This window comes from Ascaphus truei, chromosome 6 (genome assembly GCF_040206685.1).
Source record: "Ascaphus truei isolate aAscTru1 chromosome 6, aAscTru1.hap1, whole genome shotgun sequence".
In the NCBI taxonomy this organism is placed as follows: Eukaryota; Metazoa; Chordata; class Amphibia; order Anura; family Ascaphidae; genus Ascaphus; species Ascaphus truei.
The window spans coordinates 131328189-131349314 of record NC_134488.1 but is presented as its reverse complement, the minus strand read 5'-3'; the positions used below and the strand labels follow the sequence as shown (position 1 = coordinate 131349314).

At 46.9% G+C, this 21126-nt stretch overlaps 1 protein-coding gene across 3 annotated transcripts in view; it reads left to right on the top strand.

Annotated features, from left to right (window-relative positions):
• Window positions 1-21126, top strand: part of LOC142497912 (sialic acid-binding Ig-like lectin 16) — a 101432-nt gene that overhangs the window by 32440 nt on the left and 47866 nt on the right. For all 3 annotated transcript variants that reach the window (XM_075606356.1, XM_075606357.1, XM_075606355.1), the window contains exons 2-3: window positions 1847-1978; window positions 12914-13273. In XM_075606356.1, coding sequence (XP_075462471.1) covers window positions 1903-1978; window positions 12914-13273 — 436 coding nt within the window. In that variant the 5' untranslated portion in view covers window positions 1847-1902. The remainder of the gene's footprint in view (window positions 1-1846; window positions 1979-12913; window positions 13274-21126) is intronic.

Below are 21126 nucleotides of genomic sequence, written 5' to 3'. Positions count from 1 at the left end.
CCAGCCGCGAGGCGAGTTTTATAAATAGAAAAGAAAAATTGGCGCGTTTTTCGGAAATCTCCATTTTCTGCTGTTTTCTGCGCGATTATCTCCAAAAAATGGCGAATTTCGAAAATTCGCTGCTCTCTGCATAGGCCCCTAAGTGTGTTGTTAGACCTTTTTTGATATTGTATATATGTTCATTTAGGCGTCTTTTGACTGATCTTGTGGTCATACCCACATACTGCAGACCACAGGGACATTCAAGCAAGTAAATGACATATGAGCTATTACAAGTAATATGTTGTTTGATATTATAATTTTTTAAGGTGTTATTCAATACAAATGTTGATTTTTTTGTGCTATATTTGCAAGCTGTACATCTGTTGCAAGGAAAGTATCCCCCACATGAAGTGATCTTACGATGAGTTGATTGCAAAGATGGGCAGCTTGGGGCCAACTTTCTTCCTACTGTATGTTCGGTGCTTTTGTGAATATGATCTGTGGGTGTTTGGGCAATATGCTCTCTAATTCCTTATCTTTTTGTAAGATCGGCCAATATTTTTTAAAGATTTTACGTATATTGGGTGCCATTTGGTTAAATTGAGTTATAAAAGCCAAATTAGATGTATTATTAATTTTTTTCTTCTTTTTATATTGCAAAAGATTTGATCTGTCCATCGCGGCTACTTCTGTTATTATGTTGTCCAGATCCTGTGGGGGATATTTCCTTTCTATGAATTTGTTTTTAAGATCTTCAGCTTGAATATTGAAAGTCTCCACATTTGAACAATTTCTTTTTAATCTGATAAATTGACCTTTTGGTATATTTTTAACCCATGTTGGGTTATGGTGACTGTGAGCATGTAAATAGTTGTTAGATTGGACTGGTTTAAAATAAGTGCTCGTGTGTATACAGTTATTTTTGGCTGATATAACTAAATTTAAATATTCAATTGAAATATTACTAACTACAAAGGTGAATTTGAGATTATAAATATTATCATTCATGTATAGTTTAAATTCTTCCAACTCTAATAAAGTGCCTGACCAAATGAAAATAATATCATCAATGTAGCGCCGCCAGAGCACCAAACTTGCACCATGTGGACAGCCGGACCAGATATGGTTTTGTTCCCAGCTGCCCATAAATAAGTTGGCATAGCTTGGTGCAAATTTGGTGCCCCTGGTGGTGCCACAAACCTGTAAATAATATTTTTTATTGAAGTAAAAAAAATTGTGAGAAAGAATAAATTTGATGCCTAAAATTAAAAAGGTTTTAAATTCTGTGGAAATGGACTGATCATTATTCAGTGTTTCTAAGATAGCCTCACATCCTTGTTCGTGATTTATGATGGTGTATAATGAATTTACGTTAGCTGTAACAAAATAATAATGAGGTTGCCATTGAATGTCCTGTAAGGTCTGCAGTATACAGTATGCAGTAATCAAAGATGTAGTTAATAAGTGGGAGTGAATGTATCCAATTCCGCTGGTGGACGCTATTCGCACATTCAATTCGACCTAACATTTGTTTCACCCAGAACCTGAAATATGGGTTTTGTTGGAGAGAGAGAAATAGAGAGTTTAACCCATATTTCAGGTTCTGAGAGAATCGAGAGCGCAAATAGTGGCTGCCCGCGGTATTGCACACAGTCAAATGAATGCAAATGTCATTTTTTTTAAACATTCTTCAATGTTGCTGAATAATTCTCTCATCTCTTAGTTTAATTATATTCTGGTGCTCCTGTTATACCAGAGTGAAAGGTCAGAGCTTTAAATTCTTCTTGTTATGTTCCTGATTTATTCTTCATTACTGTAGCGTGTATCTTGATCCTAAATTACTGACATCTGTCTTCCCTCATAGCGCATGAACTCTGTGTCCGAGTGAGCGGCAGACCCCTGTGAGCGCATTCAGTCAGGATGTGGTTTGGAGGATGTTGGTGTTACCGAGAATGTTGGGTGCCTCTGATCTTCATTCTATGCCTGCTGTGGAAGGGTGAGTATGACCCACTGGTTATTATATGTGAGGTTCACAGATATGGGGACAGGCCCATTGTCTGTGATATCAGTGTAATGACATCAGTGTAATCACACCCCAATGGCAATTATATTTGTATTTATTTATTCTGTAACTATTCAGTAACTGATGGAAGTTTGAGGCTTTCAATAACATACCTGTCAACTACATCTGATTCAGGCACTACAGGTTATTAAAGAATGTATTGTATTTTGGGTCTGGTAGAAAAACCCAGAGCCCATATGGTATGTTAATGCACAGGGGGGAGACAGTGGTCTACAATAAACCCCCTGATCAAAGGCTCCCCCACCCTGCTTGTGTATGCTAGCACAAAGGAAAGCAGGACATGTGTACTTTATGATAAGTGTTGTGTTTCACACCTTGGGACAAAGGTTTTCCTGTCCCAAGCAGACTTTCTGACACCAGTCTTGTGGGAGGGGGGCTAGGGAAATAAGCCCCTGTTTAGAATAATATCCACCCAGTGGGCAGGTATTACTTTGCCTCTCAGGTGAGGTGGCAAGAAGAGATTGGGTGCAGATAATTGTCCTCCAATGACTTGCACTCCATATAAACGAGTGTAAGCTCTATGCCCAGTGTCTTTCGTGTCTTTCGTGATGTCTTCAGTTGAACCTGTATTGCTGAATAAATTGCCAATCCTGTACCTGATTGCTTCATTGTCCAACCCATAAGTAAGTGTCTCTTTCTTGTCTGTTATTTGTATCATCTTGTGTGTTCTCCTTCTTTAAGGAATAACCTATATTTATTATATCTAAGTCGTGTTCAATTCAACCCAGATATTTTGTGTATATTATACCCTGTCACTAGCTACCGTGACAGCACCATTAACTTTTTATTGATTCTGGGGGTTCTGCCGTTCCAGATAAACTTAGTTATCTCACTGTCTAAATCTCAGATGACTTGTATTGGGGCCATTACGGGTAGTACTTGGAAGAGGTATTAAGTTGCGAGAGGATTTATGAAACCTAAGTCCTAGTGTCAGTAAAGCAAAGAGATACAGCCCGGGGAGTGCGCCTAAGCATCTTTTCATGTCACTGTGTGACTTAGAAGAACAGATGAGAAAAGTATTTTTTATGTTTCATAAAACGTTTAATTGTGTGAGGGATATGGCTAGTGGGCACAGTAATATAGAATCCCATTCTACCCCTTATAACCAAAAGACTTACACAGGTAAAAGTGTCCAAAGTATATTTTATTAAACAGGGTAAGTTTATATGTATCATGCTTGTGCACTGTATATGAGCTGGGGAATTTCCAAGTCTCCAGTTCTGGGAGACCAGGTGGCCACCAAGCTGGTGCCAATGAGTCTGCTCGGGTCTCAGACTTGAAAGTCCCAGAGATGCCAAGGTGTCAGGGTGGGCGGAGTACCGGAGTTAAACTCAAGTACCCCGCCCTGACATAATTAGAAGCCATCGGGCGACCATTTGCCCAGCCCCAGACTCGGAGGGGCCTGACGCAGCGGGTGGGTTCCATATGCAAGGTGACAGAGGTGCCAAGTTGGCGCATGTCCTTAGCGGAATTGAAATGAATGCCCGCCCGGCTTCAGGGTACCGACAAATCTCTTATAGGCTGGTAGAAATATTCCCACGCTCTGATTGGCTGTAGTGTTTTGTGAATGGGACTAAAATCCTATAAGAAACCCAGCAGCCAATCAGGGCCAGGGATTCTAAGCGCCAAGACAGCAGCGGCAAATTTGAAACGACCAAAAGATGCTCTGTGAGAAATAGCAGCGAGGCGGCATCAGAAATTTCAAGGCAAGAAAGTCCCACTTTTCGGGTCCAAGTTCTGAAAAGAGAACGTAGCAGTCACAGCTGGAACTACAAGCCGAAAAGAGTACCAGGTCGTTTGGTGCTATCTCCCGGTCAAGGGATTTTGTCGGCTCCGGACGAGATACAGCTGTGGCGTCTGGAACTTCATGCTGATTTAAGTTCCAGGACTTTTCCGGCTAACTCCTGGTAACCTAGAGATTTTGTTTTAAGGACTGTAAAAGCTAGGAAAGTCTATTTTTTTCCCCAGATACCCAGTAAGTGTGTTTTTCTCTTGTATTTTGTAATTCACTATGGGTACGTCTGTTTCAATGGAATAAAGGACAATTTGTTTTACTCACCTGTTTTGATCAGTGATATGATCCTGGTATAAAGGTGTAATTGCCTGGTCTCCCGTGAAAAAGTGATCCTACCTGACCATGAAATCTGGTACCCCGACCAGCTCTTTAGTTCTTTTTTCAAAGTTTTAATGAGATTTGGGTAGTTCGCGTCAAAGATGCCCTAATATGTTCTCGCGATGAACACTCCCAGATACTTTATCTTCTCTATCTTCCATTTTACAGGGACTTTCTTTTTCAGGTCGTTCTCTATTTTTTGGGGTATATGGAGATTTATAGTGTCTGATTTGGTATGGTTAATTTAAAAATTTGATACCTTCCCAAATTCATCTAGTGAACAGACTCTGTAGAGATGTTTTGGGGCTAGTAAGGGAGAGTAAAATGTCGTCTGCGAATAGGGAAACGTTGTATTGTATTTGTATTTTGTCTCCTATGGGAACTGCCTTTATATCTGGGTTTGATCTAATTTTTGAGGCCAATGCTTCTATGAAAAGAGCAAACAGCACTGGGGATAGTGGACATCCCTAGTGAGTGCCATTAGTGACTTTGAATGGGGGTGAGGTGTGATCTGACGTGCATACCATGGCTGTTGGGTTGGAGTATAGCGCTTTAATGCCATTGATAACATTTTCATGAAGGTTCACCTCCCTGAGTACCCGGAACATGAAAGGCCAGGCTACCCTATCGAATGTATTTTCTGCGTCCAACTCCAGGAACAGCATGGGTCTTTGGTTCATGTTGCTATTGTGTATAATGTTAATGATCCTATGTATATTGTCTGAGGCTATGCGCTCTGGGGTGAAGCCCAACTGGTCTTGGTGAACAAGAGTGTTTAATACCCTGTTTAGTCTGGACACCAGAATTTTTGCAAAAAGTTTTATTTCTGTGTTTATCAGGGAGATTGGTATGTAGCTAGGGATCTTTCCCTTTTTTAAGGATTACAATAATTGAGGCTTCCAGTAGTTCATTCGGCAGGACTTTGCCCTTCAGAATTCTATTAAACCACCTAACCAGATATGGCTTCAGTGTAGATTCAAACTTTTTATAATAGAGGTTGGTGAACCCGTCTGGTCCTGGGGCCTTTAAATTTTTAAGGGATTTGATGGTTTTGGATACTTCCTCTGCCGTTATTGGGGCGACTAGCTGACTGGCTTCAGAGTCGTCTAGTTTAGGTAGTCTAGTTGTTTTTATATACTCATCTATTTTTGTTTCTAGGTCTGCGCTACACTGAGCGGGTTTTGCCAGGTTGTATAGACTGCTATAATATGTCACAAATTCCCCATTGATTTTGGCAGGGTTATATGTTATCCTATCCTGTTGTTCTTTATGCTGTAGATGTTTAAGCTGGCCATTTTATTTTGGAGTTTAGCTGCTATGTATCTGTCTGCTTTGTTGCCCTTCTCATAGAAGATCTGTTTAGTCTAGCGCATTGCTTTCTCAGTGTCCTCAATCAATATGTTCTTAAGTTCAATTCTATCCTTGTCTATTTTATCTCTGACATCGTCTGTTGGGTTTTGTTGGAACCCCTCTTCATTTTCCCTGATGCTGTTGTTTAGTCTATTTATTCTCTTGTTTTTCTCTCTTTTTCTACTGTATGTGAGGCAATGCTAATTATTTTACCTCTTAGGGTGGCTTTATGCGAAGTCCAAAGAGTGCTATCTCTTACTTGTCCGTTATTGTTTAATTAGAAATACTCTCATATGGCTGCTCCTATAGCTTCCTTAGTCTCAGGTAACGAGAGCTGGAGGTTTTTCATATGCCATCGGGTGCCGTCCGGTCTCTGATGTATATCCCTTAATGTCAGTGACACCGTGGCATGGTCCGACCAAATTATATTATCCATCTCCGCTTTCACTATATGACAGACCAGGTCTCTAGATAGGAATATGTCAATGCATGTGTATTGTTTGTCTGTGGCCGAGTAGAACGAATACCCTCTTGTTGAGGGATTCATCAGCCTCCAAGTGTCTACTATCCCACGTGTTTTAAAATTGTGTTTCAGGGCCTTTCAATTTTTTAGTTTTGATTGGTGTTCCTTATCTGGGATTCTCGCCCTATCCTTATTACTATCTATAATGGTGTTTAGGTCTCCGCCTACTATTAGATATTGTGATGCCCACACCACATTGCAGTCTCTTTTGTCCCAAGTTAAGGCCGGAAACACTGTATTTTCTAAGCAGGGGTTTATTTACAGGGATTAAATAAACAACGGGCCCACTGTCCCTTTAAGAAAAAACAAATAATAAAATCAAATCCTATTTCCATTAGGAAAGCTAACTACACATTCAGCTCCAACCCTTACTAACCCGGGTGGGTTGCTAAGCTCATTCCACCCCAAACAGATATAATTATTGTTGAGCATATAAAGTCTCTGTATACAGCAAATAAAGGTTTGGCTTATCTGTAAATTCAGGTGTTGGCGCAGGCGTCCCTGCTTCAGCACAGCTCTCTCTCGGCTGTGTCTTTCATTCTTTACCAGCTTCTTTTAACCAGCCTCCTTTAGCTGGGGAGCTCCTCTGTCTCCCCCCCTTCTCTGGGAAAAAACAGTCTCACTGTGCCTTGCAGCTTCTAGCCTTTTAAAACACTTCCTGACTATTCAGAGCAGGTTGATTAGCGTCATTAGTTAGCACCTGAACAGCCATTCCAAGGAGGATTAACTCTCTGTGCTGCAAAAGTTCTATAGCTGCCCCATTCAGCCCCTAGAAGACAGCGATGGCACCAGAGTATCCTTTCCTATATTGGCTGATAGTGTCAAAGGCTTTGTTAATGAAGATTTCTTGATCATCGTTAGGAGCGTATAGGTACACTATTATATCCTAAACCAACATGGAGTAGTTGATAAAATAAAACACATTAGAGTACATATTAACCCCTTAGTAGCCAAAGTGATGAGCTAGTCATCGGTTTCCATGGGCTATAAAGGGGTTAATATAAAATGTAAACTATACTACCTACCCCCCATGGCTACATTAGACACTAGTAAAGTATTACAACAAACATCACCCCCCTTGTTACTAATGGACAATAGCCTTATAAAAAACCCACCATGGGAATAAATTAGCAATGCTTTACTAGCCACTATGGTAGCCAGTAGGGCTAGTTAGTGTAGGTCCATGTTAAGACTGATGACCTGGATGGCAGGAACAAGGAGAGCACTGCTCCGAGAGAAAAAACAATGGGGAACCAGAAGGGAATTGCTGATAAAAAGGTAGGGTTATTCTCAAAAAGGAATCACTCGGAGCATCAAGAGCTTGATGCGTGAAACGCGTTAGAGGACTTTCTTTGTGTGACGGCAATGTTGTGAGTGATGCCTTTTTGAGAATAAGAAAAAGGAAAGCAGTGCTATCCACTAAATGTCAAACTAACGTAGGGTTTAAGAATGAATATGTGTGGGGTGAAACTCATATAAGTGAAACACATCAATTAGTCACAAGGTAGTAAATATCCCAAATGGGATGATGCTTAAAGCTGCAGTTCAGTCAATATCCTGCATGTGTATTTTTTTTAATAAATCAGTTCTGTAGTAAGAAAAAATACTTTTAGCATTTTCTGTTTTAAAAACAACAACTTTGAAAGACCAATTTTCTTGTATTCTATTTTAACAGCCATTTGCTAAGGCACTGCCCCTTCATGTCCTGTCACAAGCCCTGGCACACCCCTTTGTCAGCCCTGCCCTCCCTCTAGCACATGTCAGTGCAGGAGTGCTCATGAATATTCATGAGCTTCCACTGATGGAGTGAAGCAGAATATAAACAGATCCCTTCACTAATTATGTCACCAAATTTTGCCTATCAATACATGGAGAACTAATTGACCTGCAGCTATACAGCTCTTTAGATCATTAGAGATTGCACACATGAAACTATTGAAGTAAAAAAATAAATAAAAATAAAAAATAAAAAAAAAGACTGAACTGCAGCTTTAAGTCCGGGGCAGCCAGAATCCAAAGGAGGGATTTCCACGTCCCTCCAAACAGTAAGCAGGAAAAAGGAAAATATCTTCCGGCGCACAGACTCAAGCAGGATTTCCAAATATAAGAGAAATATAAGGAAAAATCACAGACAATATATTAATAGACAGATTGGTGTACATGACTTAATGAATCAAATCAATACGGTACTATATCAGCCTGTATTATTTTCTCGGTCAGTACAGTTCTTACTCAGATGTAGTCCGTAAAGTCAAAGCAAACTCAGAATAATTCTGGTAAAGAGTTATCCCTCTCCCCCCCACCTCTCTCCTTCCCCCCCCTACAGTACCTCTCTCCTTCTCCCCCCCTACAGTACCTCTCTCCTTCTCCCCCCTACCTCTCTCCTTCTCCCCCCTACCTCTCTCCTTCTCCCCACCTCTCTCCCTCTTCCCCCCACCTCTCCCCCTCTCCCTTCTCCCCCACACCTCTCTACCCAGCTCTTTCTCCCCCTCCACACCTCTCTCCCCACTCCCTCATCTCTATCTCTCCCCATCTCCTCTCCCTCCTGATCTCACTCCCCACCTCTCTCCCTCACCCCATCTCTCTTCTCTCTATCCCCCTCACCTCCCTCCCCCTCTCTACCCACCTCTAACCCATGTTACTCTATTTTTACACACCCCTCCTCTTCCTCCATTTTACTCCCCCCATCTCCTCCGTTATTACTCCCCCATCTCCTCCATTGTTACGCCCCACCTACTTCGTTATTACACCGCCCTTCCGCCTCTTTTTTATACTCCACCTCTTCCTCCATTTTTTTACACCCCTACATCTCCGTTTTTACACTCCCTCTCCTCCATTTTTACACCCTGTAAGAGATGTGTGCAGAGGTATGGAAAATGGAGACCGTTTGTAGGATGAAATTAAAATAAGGCTTTATTGCCTGTTCCTTTAAATAATACAGCAAACAAAAATATACATAAAACAACAAACACCTATCCCTGTGTAAGGGCTAACTCACTCCCCAGTCCCTATCTGTAAGACTGGGGGGGGGAGAGGAAAGCCCCTTGCCAGCATACCACCCCCAAAGTCTCAGTGGTACCTTAAAGGAGGTGGCCCTTCAGGTCAGTGGTGTCCAGGTGTCCGTGTGTATTGGAGGGTCCAGTCTCTGGCAGGTTCCTGGGTCCTGTGTCCATAAAAAGAGGTCTGGTCCCCTTGTGTCTTGTTTTCAATGCCCAGTCCTTCGGTGCACGCAAAACCACTTTCCTTTTGTCAGCACCCTTGTGTACTGAAGAAAAGCTATTTCCTGTGTCTCACATGACACTCTTTCACAGAGCTCTCATTAGGAAGGTGGAGTCTGGTCAATTGCCTGGCTGCACTCAACCAGCTCCCTGCTGGACTTAGAGGCAGTTTCTTCAACAGGGTTAAGTCCCTGTTATATACCCCCTCCTCCATTTTTACACCCCCCTCCTCCTTCGCTTTTACACCTCCCCTTCTCCTCCATTTCTTTCACCTCCCCTTCTCCTGTTTTAAAACACCTACTCTTCTCTTTTTTCACCCCTCCTTCATTTTCTACAACCCCCTCTGTCTTGACACCCTCCATCTCCTCTGTTTTTTATACCCCCTCCTCCGTTTTCTACATCTCCTCCGTTGTTACACCCCCTCCATTTTTACTCCCCATCCTCCGTTTTTACAACTGTCACGCTCGTGCTGCCAGCAAACCTGACAAGACACCGGTACTGAGGTGGGAAAGGAGAACTTCACACACCCACAGCAGCAGAGGCGTGCCCGGAGTGTGGTATTGGAGCGAAGCTGGGGTTTGGGCCAAAGAAGAGGGTGATAGGGTGCTTGCCGAGTCCTGGGTAGTAGAATCAAGAGTGGTCGTGTCTGTAAGACATAGGTCTGGGGGTAGAGAGAGTTGCGTAGTAGTGTTCCGTTTGCCAAGTCCGAGGGGTTAGAGAAGACAGCGTAGTTGAGGAATGCCATTGTCGAGATCCAGGGGAGGTAATCAGACTGAAGCCGGGTCAGGAACGAAGATACTGGAAAACAAGAGCAAAGCCAAGCACAAAACCAAAGCAGCACCTAGGTACAGTGGCGTCCGGCGTGATACTAATGCGGCTGCCGCCGCAGTTTAAAAATAGCTGCGGGCGGCGCGCGGCTGTCTTCGGCCGTTTTCGGCCGGTTTTCCCGCGCCTCGGGCGCTTTCAATAGTAAGCGCCGTTAGCGCTTATCTATTGAAGCCGCCGCCGCGCGGGAAACTCCGTTTCAAAACGGATAACAGACCCGCGGCTAGCCCGCTATGCACCCGGCAAGCTTTAGAATAAAGCTTTAGAGTAAAGCTTGCCGGGACAGTACCAGAGATTATGCTGAGCACTGACTGACTGGCTGAGAAGGAACTTTATACCTGCCAGGTGCCAATCAGAGGGAAGGAGGGGCGGAGGCAGGACTTGAGGAAGGGCCAGGATAGGAGTCCAGAAGAGAAGGGGGCGGACAGGGGCAGCCCTGAAGCTCAGGAGCGTGGCGCGTGGTGATGCGATAGGTGGGCGGAGCTAGCCTGAGAGCGGATCCCAGAAGAAGCGTGAGTCCGCGCGCGCCCTGTAAAGCCGCCGGACTGGCGCCCGCGACACGGAAGAGGAGAGGGAGCCGCGGGGCCTTACAACAACACCCTCCTCTTCCATTTTTTACACACCCACACCGCCTCCATTTACACCCCCTCCTCCGTTTTTACACCCCCCATGCTATTTCGATTTTACACCCCCCTTCCCCCTCCTCCAATTTTATACCCACCTCCTTTTTTACAACCCAACTTTTTCTCTGTTTTTACACCCCCTCCCCCTCCGTTCCAACACCGCCCTCCTCCGTTCTTACTAGGATGACCAGATTTACAAAAGTAAAAAACAGGACACATTAAAAAAAATAATTTATAAAACAAATTGTATTGTATTGTATGTCTTTATTTATATAGCGCCATTAATGTACATAGCGCTACACAGTAGTAATACATGTGGTAATCAAATAAATAACAGATAATATAAATAACAGATAATATAAATAACAGATCATGGGAATAAGTGCTTTAGACATAAAAGTAACATTAAGGAAGAGGAGTCCCTGCCCCGAGGAGCTTACAGTCTAAATGACATCATCAACTGCGATTTAAGTCTCCTTTTTGTCTCTCCGACCCTCTCTCACACACAGACTATTCTCTCTCCCACTCCCATCCCTGTTCCCCATCCCATCCCTCTATTCTCGTTCCACCCTTCCCATCCTGTCTGTCTCTCCCCATTCTCTGTGTGTCTCTCTTGCTCCCCCATTCTCTGTGTCTCTCTTGCTCCCCCATTCTCTGTGTCTCTCTCCCCCATTCTCTGTGTGTCGCTCTCCCCATTCTCTGTGTGCGTCGCTCTCTCTCCCCTTCTGTGTGTCGCTCTCTCTCCCATTCTCTGTGTGTCTCTCTCTCCCCAAGCTGTGTGTGTGTGTCTCTCTCTCTCGCTCTCCCCATGCTGTGTTTCTGTCTCCCTATAGTGAGTGAGTGAGTGTGTGTGAGTGTGTGCTACCTGTCACTGTGCAACATGGGGGGAAGGGAACCATCCTGAGCCCTGGCAGCAGACACCGTAAGTACTCACTGCTAAGGCTAAGGCCCCGCTCCCAGAGTCAGCGCACCCGCACTGCTGACAGGCGGTGCGCTGAGATACACAGACCGCGATATGCGGTCTGTAGGGAGCGGGAGGTGGGCGGGTGGTGGGCGGTTTGACAGGGAGGGGGGGCGTGGCTTGAGCGGAGGGACCCGCTACTCTCCCCCCCCCTCCCTCCACGGACTCGGGCTGGAGCTGGAAAGTAAGTTTAAACACACACACGCAGGCACTCATTCATACACACAAACACACACGCGCACACACACAGGCAGGCACTCACGCACTCATACACACACGCGCGCACACACAGAGGCAGGCACTCACGCACTCATACACACACACACACACACATACACACACACACACACACACACACACACACACACAGACACACACACACACACACACACACACACAGAGGCAGGCACTCACGCACTCGGGCACACACATACACACACAGACAGGCACGCACGCACTCAGACACACACACAGAGAAAGGCACTCACCTGCTTTCACTCCACACTCCTCCCCGCTCCCCGAAGCCTCTCCTCCTCCCGAAGCTTCCCCTCCCCATTGGCTCACAGCCACACACGTCACGCGTCAACGCTAGGAAACACCATTCTCTGGTGTCTCCAGCGGCTGACGCGCCACAGCGTGTAGTCAGCTGTGCAGCCAGGGGGGACCGGGACCGGCTCGCGAGGATTCCCCTGCTGGTGGGGAACTCGCTACATTGCCGCCCGCGCCAACGAGCGCAGCGGGTCCGAGGCCTAAGGCTCCACTGACACTAAACCCGCCCCTACCCTCTGCAGCTCAGACCCGGACTCTGCTCTCCTCCCTGCATTCTTGCTCTCTGCTGCCCCCCTGCTCTGATGGTCAAAACCGGGACAGCCACAAAAAACGGGATATTTTAAAGAATGTTGGGCAGACGAGACAGGCATTAAAAAACAGAGACTGTCTCGGCTAAAACGGGACATTTGGTCACCCTAGTTCTTACACCTCACAGCCCTATTTTTACACAACCCCACCTCCTGCTTTTACAGCCCCCCTCCACCTCCGTTCCCAGTTCCTACTGCTGTAGAGCAGTCTGCTCTGCTTCCAGCCTCCCTCCCCCAAATGTGTCGCCCTAGGCGACTAGTGATTGCACCATCCCGGACAGTGTACACACTCACTTCTAAAAAGCTTTATATTATTTGAATAATTAACAATAAAATGCACATCATTACAAGGCATGATTATATATTTTCTCCCCACAGGTAATATTTGTGAGACGGTGGAAGGTTTCCATATAGAGACATCACGAACAGTCACCGTGCAGACCAGTCTCTGTGTGCACATTCCCTGCACCTTTATTATCAGCAACTCTTACACATTAACCCAAAATGCCAAGGGGATCTGGTATAAAGATGACAGTGTTGTGGCTTCTAAAGTTGGTTTTCTGGTTCCCGATAACCCAAGAGGACGCGTGTTCCTGACGGGGGATGTGCAGAAAGGCGACTGCTCCTTGAGCATTAATGATGCAAAGTGGAGCGATGCGGGAACATATCGATTTAGGATTGAAGATGGTATCTTAAGATTTGGCTACATTGGTACCAAACCCTATGTGACGGTGACAGGTGAGTAAAAGAAACACTCATCCCACTACCATGTCGGTAGCTCTATTTGTGTTAGGTCCCCGCTGCCTGCGCGCGCTGCAGGGACAAGAACCGCCGCTCAATGTGGCCAGGCCCACTACCTACCATGTCTTCAGAACTGTCTTCAGAATTGGCGACCGAGCGCTGCCCACGTCCCCCCGGCGGTTCAGCCAATGAGGGCGAACCTGGTGGTTGATGTCATGGCCGTGCCCCACGCCCCCGTCACGCCCACCCCATCTTTCCCCCTGCAGCTCAGTGCAGACCGGGGATCTCAGCTGCATGCGTCGCCAGCCTGCCAGGCACGCTTGCAGTGCCGACACCTGGGCCGCAGCATAAGGGAGCCCTGGGGAAGCACTTGGGAGCATAAAGGAGAATGACATTTACAGATACTCCCTGCGTTGCGCAACCCCACGCCTGCTCTCCTGCTTGGTCACACCCACCCTCACCTCTAATGTTGTGACAAATGACGCTGCGGGATCATGTTAAGTCACGTCACATGACCCGTGGCGTCATTTGACGTCACATCTGCATGGCAACGGGCGTCATTTGACACCGCGTTGCCATAGAGACGAGTGACTGAAGCCGGGTAAGTAAGTTTACAGAGGCCTCTCGCTCTCAGTGCGGGGCCTCTGTAAAACACAGCGCCCACCCAGGAAAGTCTCGCGCACCCCTGCTGTATATTGTGACATCCTGTGCCAGAGTTGTCTTACTATTGAAACCTTTGTAATGTTTTGAGTTGCTGTACATTTCAATATCATATAGGATTGTGCCTAATTATATAGGCAGGACCGCTGACAGGGAGGAGGGGGGTGGGTGGGGGTTGGGAGACAAGGCCTGCTGTTCTGGGCCTGGCCGCCTGCAGACATCAGTTCTCTGCAGGGGCCCTTGAGATGCAGGAAGCAGTCAGAGGGAAATCCCTTCCTCTGCAGAGCCAGTCAGTGGGCGGAGCCTAGGGCAAGGGGGTGGGGCCTGTGCAGGAGAGCAGTGCAGAGCTGACAGACAGGCGACTGGAAAGAGGGCGGGGCTTCAGGAAGAGGGCATGAGATAGGGTCAGAGAGGTGAGAGGGGGAGGAAGAGGGAAAATAAAGATATAAGAAAGGAGGATAGAGAGAAAGACAGATTGTTAAATAGAATGTAGACAACTGCGAAAATAAGACAAAATCTTGAGGGGGGGGGGGGGAACATGAGGGATAAAAAAAAATAATGGCATGTAGGGTGATTAGATTTATCCAAGCAAAAACTGTGACAAATCTCATGCCGACTGCGTATGCGCGAACGCGTTAGCCAGTCGCTCATGCGCATGAGCGATCGGAGCAAAAGCAGCCGACAAGTGCTGATCGCGCATGCGCAGCTGGGAAGTGCCGATCGCGCATGCGCAGCTGGGAAGTGCCGATCGCGCATGCGCAGCTGGGAAGTGCCGATCGCGCATGCGCAGCTGGGAAGTGACGATCGCGCATGCGCAGCTGGGAAGTGCCGATCACGCATGCGCAGCTGGGAAGTGACGATCGCGCATGCGCAGCTGGGAAGTGACGATCACGCATGCGCAGCTGGGAAGTGACGATCGCGCATGCGCAGCTGGGAAGTGACGATCGCGCATGCGCAGCTGGGAAGTGACGATCGCGCATGCGCAGCTGGAAAGTGCCGATCGCGCATGCACAGCTGGGAAGTGACGATCGCGCATGCGCAGCTGGGAAGTGACGATCGCGCATGCGCAGTTGGGAAGTGACGATCGCGCATGCGCAGCTGGGAAGTGACGATCAAGCGTGTGTGGTTGGCAGGTGCTCTTTGCACATGCACAGTTGGCGCTCACCAGTGGGAGAGAAAACCGGGAAAGAGCCTGAAAAAGTCGGGACAGAGCCCCAAAAAACGGGACTGTTGTTAAACCGGGACGTCTGGTCACCCTATATGTATGTATGGGACAAGGAAAGAGACTGGGATATGGGGGTGTTAAAATTAGAATGAAAGCATTAAATAGAGATTAAATAAGAGAACTAAAGTACATGATTTATTTTGCTCAGCGCTACACCGCGATCTGCGGTCTGGGGGGAGAGGGAACGTTTGCGACGGGGGGGGGGCGTGGCTGTGGGTTTGCGGGGGCGTGGCCATGACATCCCACGGCTGGTTCGCCCTTATTGTCTTAACCGCGTCGCAGATGTCGAGTTCAAATTCTCCTGCCTCCCTGAAAACCTGTCGCACACCGCTGGGGAAAGGTGCACGACAAGGTAGGGACTGGGACCGGCCGGACTGGGGGGGCGGGGCTTGATAGCACAGCGCACGCCGAGCCGTGCGCTGTAGAAGTGACTTGGGCCGCCCCCTAAGAGAAGGTGGAGCGGCCGGATACTTTGCTGAACCTTGGGATCATGAACAGTCTTTTGGAGTCTGATCGCAGATGCTAAGTGCTGCTGGTGGTAGGGGTGAGGAGCTTGTTCAGATAGACGGGTAGCTTGCCCAGAAAGTATTTGAAGGCAAGACAGGAAAGGTGAACTTTTGCCTAGACTCAAGTGATGATCAATCCAGTTCTTTGAGCATTTCGCAGTGATGTGTGTTGTAATTGCGTTGGAGGACAAAGCGGAATATTGAATTGTAGATGGCGTCAAGTTTGCTAAGGTGGGTGTAACGGTAGGGGTAGCCAGCCTCACATAATAAAGGTGAAGCGAGGTTGGCTTCCCCAAAACCGTGTGTAATAACCGCCTGTGTGAGGCTCATTTTGGCCAATATATGTAATGTTTCATGTGACCCTACCAGAAAAGAGCTAATCACTGTCTGAAGTCTGGAAGGGGGAAAACTGTATAAATTTGGAACAGTGAATGTAGTAAATATATATTGATCTCCTGACGAAGTCGCCGCAGTGTGACGAAACGCATAGAGCTGTGACGTCATCGCGTTTGTGTTGGTGTATTTGGAGTCCCTGGCTTCCCTGTGCTCCGGCTGGCGGTAATTTCAAGTGTTAGCAATCATTGTATGAGGGAGCAAAGGACGTGCAGGCACTGGATGCCTTTATATCTTGCTGCCAATTCATGGTGAACCTGGGCTGTTTACATCCACTCTGCAAACCTGGGACTCACCCTACCACCGCAGATGACCACAATAGAGATTTCTCTCCCACGAATGGTTCTGTTTAAAATCCTGTAAGTGCACATTCTTATGGGTTGCTGATTTTTTAAATACATGTACCTTATTTTTTACTCAGTTACGTGCTATGGAGCTTGCGCTTTTGTTTGTTTTTTGTTCATATATATATATATTCTGTAAAAACATTTTATTCCCTGTAAAATGTATTCTCCCCAGTTTAGCAGTCCAATGCTGTAAATGATGTGTAATAATTTTTATGCAGGTAGACACAGTAATTCTGTTATCTGAGCTACCTGCATAGAAATCTCGGATCGGGAAAAAGGGTTGGGGCAGACTGGGTGCCGAGGACAAATGGTGAGCAGGGAAGGGCTGACTATCAGGTCCGGGGACAAGCTCTCAGCGGGATAGAGCCTTTGTTCCTCGCACACCTGGATGCGCCTTCCCAGCGGGAGATTTTGGGCTGGCCGAAGGGAGCTGTTGCCGGGTCTGAGTCTCGTTGCTTGATCCCCATAGACAGTTTCAAATTGGACGCTCTCCAGGTATTCTGTAATCCAGGGGCAGTCTTGAGCACTTATGCCAGCCCCTGTTCCCCATTGGTGCAGCTGCGAAAGCCCTGGTGATTGGCTTCTGCCTCATGATCCACGCTATGATTGGTCGCCGGCTCCTTCTCCAAGTTAAGGATAGCCAGCGGGGGCTATGTAAGGAGCACAGCCGGGGCATAGAACCAGACAATCTCTGGAGTTGATTGGAGACTCTGCTGGCGTTTTTTCAAAAGTCCTCGTTGTGAAATAGCACTGCGCTTGACGGAGAAGCGCCGGAGAACCCTTCCGAGCGGAGACAAATGGAGAACATCTTTGGAGCTGATTGGAGACACGCTGGCGGGAGCTTCAAAAGTGGTTTGTGGAAAAGGGCACACACAAGCACTGATCTCAGCAGAGAAGCGCCAGAGAAGCATGGGACGTGAAGCTGACAGAATAAGCCTTCTGAAGCAGGCTTCTGCACCTAGTTAAGGATAGAGACTTCCCCCTAGACACCCAGGTGATGAGTGTGTATTGGTATTGTGTATTTTGTGTGTTTGCTGGCTTGCCAAAATAAACTTTCGTTTATTCAATTATTGTGTCCTGTGATAGTGATCCCGGTGGTAAAATGTGCTAAATGTACAGGTCCCCCCGTGACAGTGAGTTTGGGGTGCTGTGCCATATACTATGTCCCCATAGTCTAAAATTGGCATCAGCATGTGCTGTGCGATGCGCTTTCTGACCAGCAGGCTTAAGGAGGATTTGTTCCTATAAAGTACACCTAGTTTAGAATCGGTGTGGATGTCAGGGTATCAATGTGCAACCCAAATGTTAAATGGTAGTCAAACCATATGCCCAAATATTTGAAACTAGTAACGGGCTAGGATGGTATCAGAGTTTGTTCTGATCTGAAGCTCATTCATGGGAACAGGATGAACTGCAGGAGAGGATTCCCTAAGCCTGGAGGAACGACCGTGCGGTTGCCGGACGTAAGGCAAGAAGGGACACTGTTGGGAGGCCCTGCATCGTGGGATCACGGATGCGGTTCTCCTTTCGGCATAAGGATTCCCTGGTTAACAGAGAGTAACCAGGAAGGTACCCATGTGCACCACCAATACACACGGGAGGGTAGCGCTGCCCTCAAATATACATTTGGGGATACCTTGCGGATATCTGTGGTACTAAGGTGCCCAGGGATAGGGTGCGACTAGGATCCCTGGGGCTATAACTGATCCCTGGGATAGGAGGATGGAATTTGATAATACTGTATTGTATGGTATATGCATATCTGTTGGGGACCCTGCGGTGAAGAGTTATTGTTTATTACTATTGTGTCTGTGGTTATTTGCTGTGTATCTACATACGTTCCAGTGAGGAGCCAACCCGTCTAAACCGGGATCCGTACAGATGGAGGCGTTGCACACCAGGCACCACCAAGCTCCCTATGCGCGGAGGCTAAGGCCTTCTGTAAGCCTGCAGGTTAGCACCATAAAGCTTGTGTATGCTTTTTCTCCCTTGGGGGTTTGGGGGGGGGGGAAGGGTGTTACATTTGGAGGTGCTGCTGAGATTCCGACTTGGGGGTGTGAAATAAGAGATAACCATGTCCTTACCATCTTGGTAGAGGGTTCGCCAGTGGGCCCTGAGCTGTCCGATATCTCCTTACCACATAGTTGCCATCGCCCACGTTCTGACCTAAACGTTATCCTATGATTTGCACTTAGTGCTGGATCAGTTCCCGAGGTTACGTGGCACACAGGTCCTAAACCGAGAACCAGATACTAACCTGAGTACGGTCCTAGTCGCGGTTGACCACGAATTACGGGAGGATGAAAGCCCTGGGGCCCTGTATGTTAATGGAGCCAGGCCTGAAGGGTGTCCCCTTGTATACCCGGAAATAATGGTGAAAACCGAGAAGTCCAGCCCCACATCTAGTGAAGGCCCATGTTAGTTACTGGCAGCGGCCCGAGTAGTCGAAGCTGCAGCCCGTTGGGAGAATTGGCGCTCATGGAAGTACTAAAGCAACTGGCAGATAATCTAGCGCAGGCATCGCAGGCTCATTACTATCGGAAATTAAAGGCTCTCTCTGGAGTGTTGCCAACACCTGCCAGGGAAGAAGAGTTTGGGGACTGGAAAGACCATACCCTGCAAGTGCTGAACGAATGGTCTTGCTCCGAAGCTGTGAAGAAACAGTGGATAGTTGAATGCCTAAGGCCCCCAGCTGCCAATATAGTAAGGATGTACCGTGAGCAGTATGCGGACACCACTGCACAGACTCTGATAGAGGTACTAACTAAAGTCTATGGCAGGGGCACGCAAACTTTCTGTGCTGCGCCCCCCCCACTCTGCCTGCCAGCCCCTATGCCCCCCCCTTACTAATATCCACCATCAAATGGCACGTGGGTCATGTAACATCACTTGACCCCCGTGGTGGTATTTGACACACGTTGCTATGATGATGCGCACATTACATGTCCCCTCTGCGTCATTTGACGACGGATTGACATGGCGAGGTAGGTAGGTGAAGTCTGCTCCTCCCAGAATAATCTTGAGCCTCCCCACTTTGCGCACCCCTGGCCTGTGGTACTGAGGATGATGAAATTGAACTCTTGACTAAATTCTATGCTCTACAACAGAAGGAAGGGGAGGAACTGTCTGAATTTCTCCGTCGTCTGCAATTAGCATTGTGGACTCTACATTCCCGCAAGGTAACCGCCGTGGATGGATATTGTCTCAAACAGCTCCAGAGGGGATCGCTACCCTCTCATCCTATAGCCCTCATGCTTCAGTGCTCCCTCCACAAAGGGGATCCCCCTAGCTTTGAGGACTTATTGGTCCAGGTGTATGATCATGAGACTCAAGCAGGTCTTCATACTCCCAAGAAATCACAAGATTCTCACAAGGGAGAGAATAAGGTAACTCCGTCCAAAAAGCCTAATGAAAAGGAGGCCCCTGAAGAAATTACTCCCAAGGCTCCCCCACAACATGTCTCCAATGTGTCCTGAAGCCTGGCCCCTCAGTTCAGCCCAGGTGCGACCCGACCCCTTAACTGCTTTAAATGTACTGTCCCGGCCAGCTTTATTCTAAAGCTTGCCGGGTTTAATGCGGGCCAACCGCGGGGCTTTTCTCCGATTTGAATCAGAGTTTCCTGTGTGGCTGCCGCTTCAATAGATAAGCGCTAATGGCGCTTATTATTTAAAGCGCCCGAGGCGCGGGAAAACCGGCCGAAAACGGCCGAAGATAGCCACGCGCCATCCGCGGCTATTTTTAAACCGCGGAGGCAGCCGCATTCGATTAAAGCTGGCCGGGACTGTAAATGTGGAGAAGAGTGTCATTTTGCGAGGTATTGTAAGCAGTCAGTTCTAGATCTACCGCCTTGATATTTACCACGCACCCGGTGGAACGACCGCCAGCCTTTGTGCAAAGCACCCCTCCAGCAAGTCCAGGAAAGGCACGTCCGCATGAGATCTATAGTTGAGTGGGCTCTACCTCCTTAGTGCAGGTGCTAATCGAAGGGATCTATGCGTCAGTTTTACTGGACCACTGGCTCTTAGGTAATGATAGTTTATTGACAGTGTTGATCAAAGAAAGATCAGAAAAGTAACCCCATAGCTCCTGGCACTCAATGCTGATTAGTTACTCCAGACATCAATGGTCTAGTAGGCATCAATACCCTTTTTAAACAAATATATAGGGGGTTAGTAACCCTTATGCCGAGAAAGTCCAAAAATAATTAAGTTTTATTGTCAAATACTAGTTAAAAACATATAGATACATCATTCAAACAACTTATTAAAAATACCCCATATCAGAGGGTTTTTAAAAAAACGTAACCAATGGCGCTACGCCAACACCCCTATGGAACTCTTGAACACACAATAATTAAATACCATTAATGCACTTGAATCACTAGAAGAAGAAAGCCTCAGACCACCAGGGGAAGGCCCGTTTACAACCCTTAGAAAGAAATCTACCTTTGTACCACCATATGACTGCAGCACTAATGTAGATGTTTTTAACCAACTGGTAACAAGAGTCCTACAACACCTACCTATAAAAAAAAATACCAACAGAATATGACCTATTCTGAAAGGTTAGCCCTGAGAGACTTAGAACAAGATGATCAAATCGTCATAAAACCCTCAGACAAAGGTGGGAATGTAGTCATACTCAACAAATCAGACTACATACAGGAATGCAATCGTATACTATCAGACACAACATGTTATCAAGTATTACCTACTAATC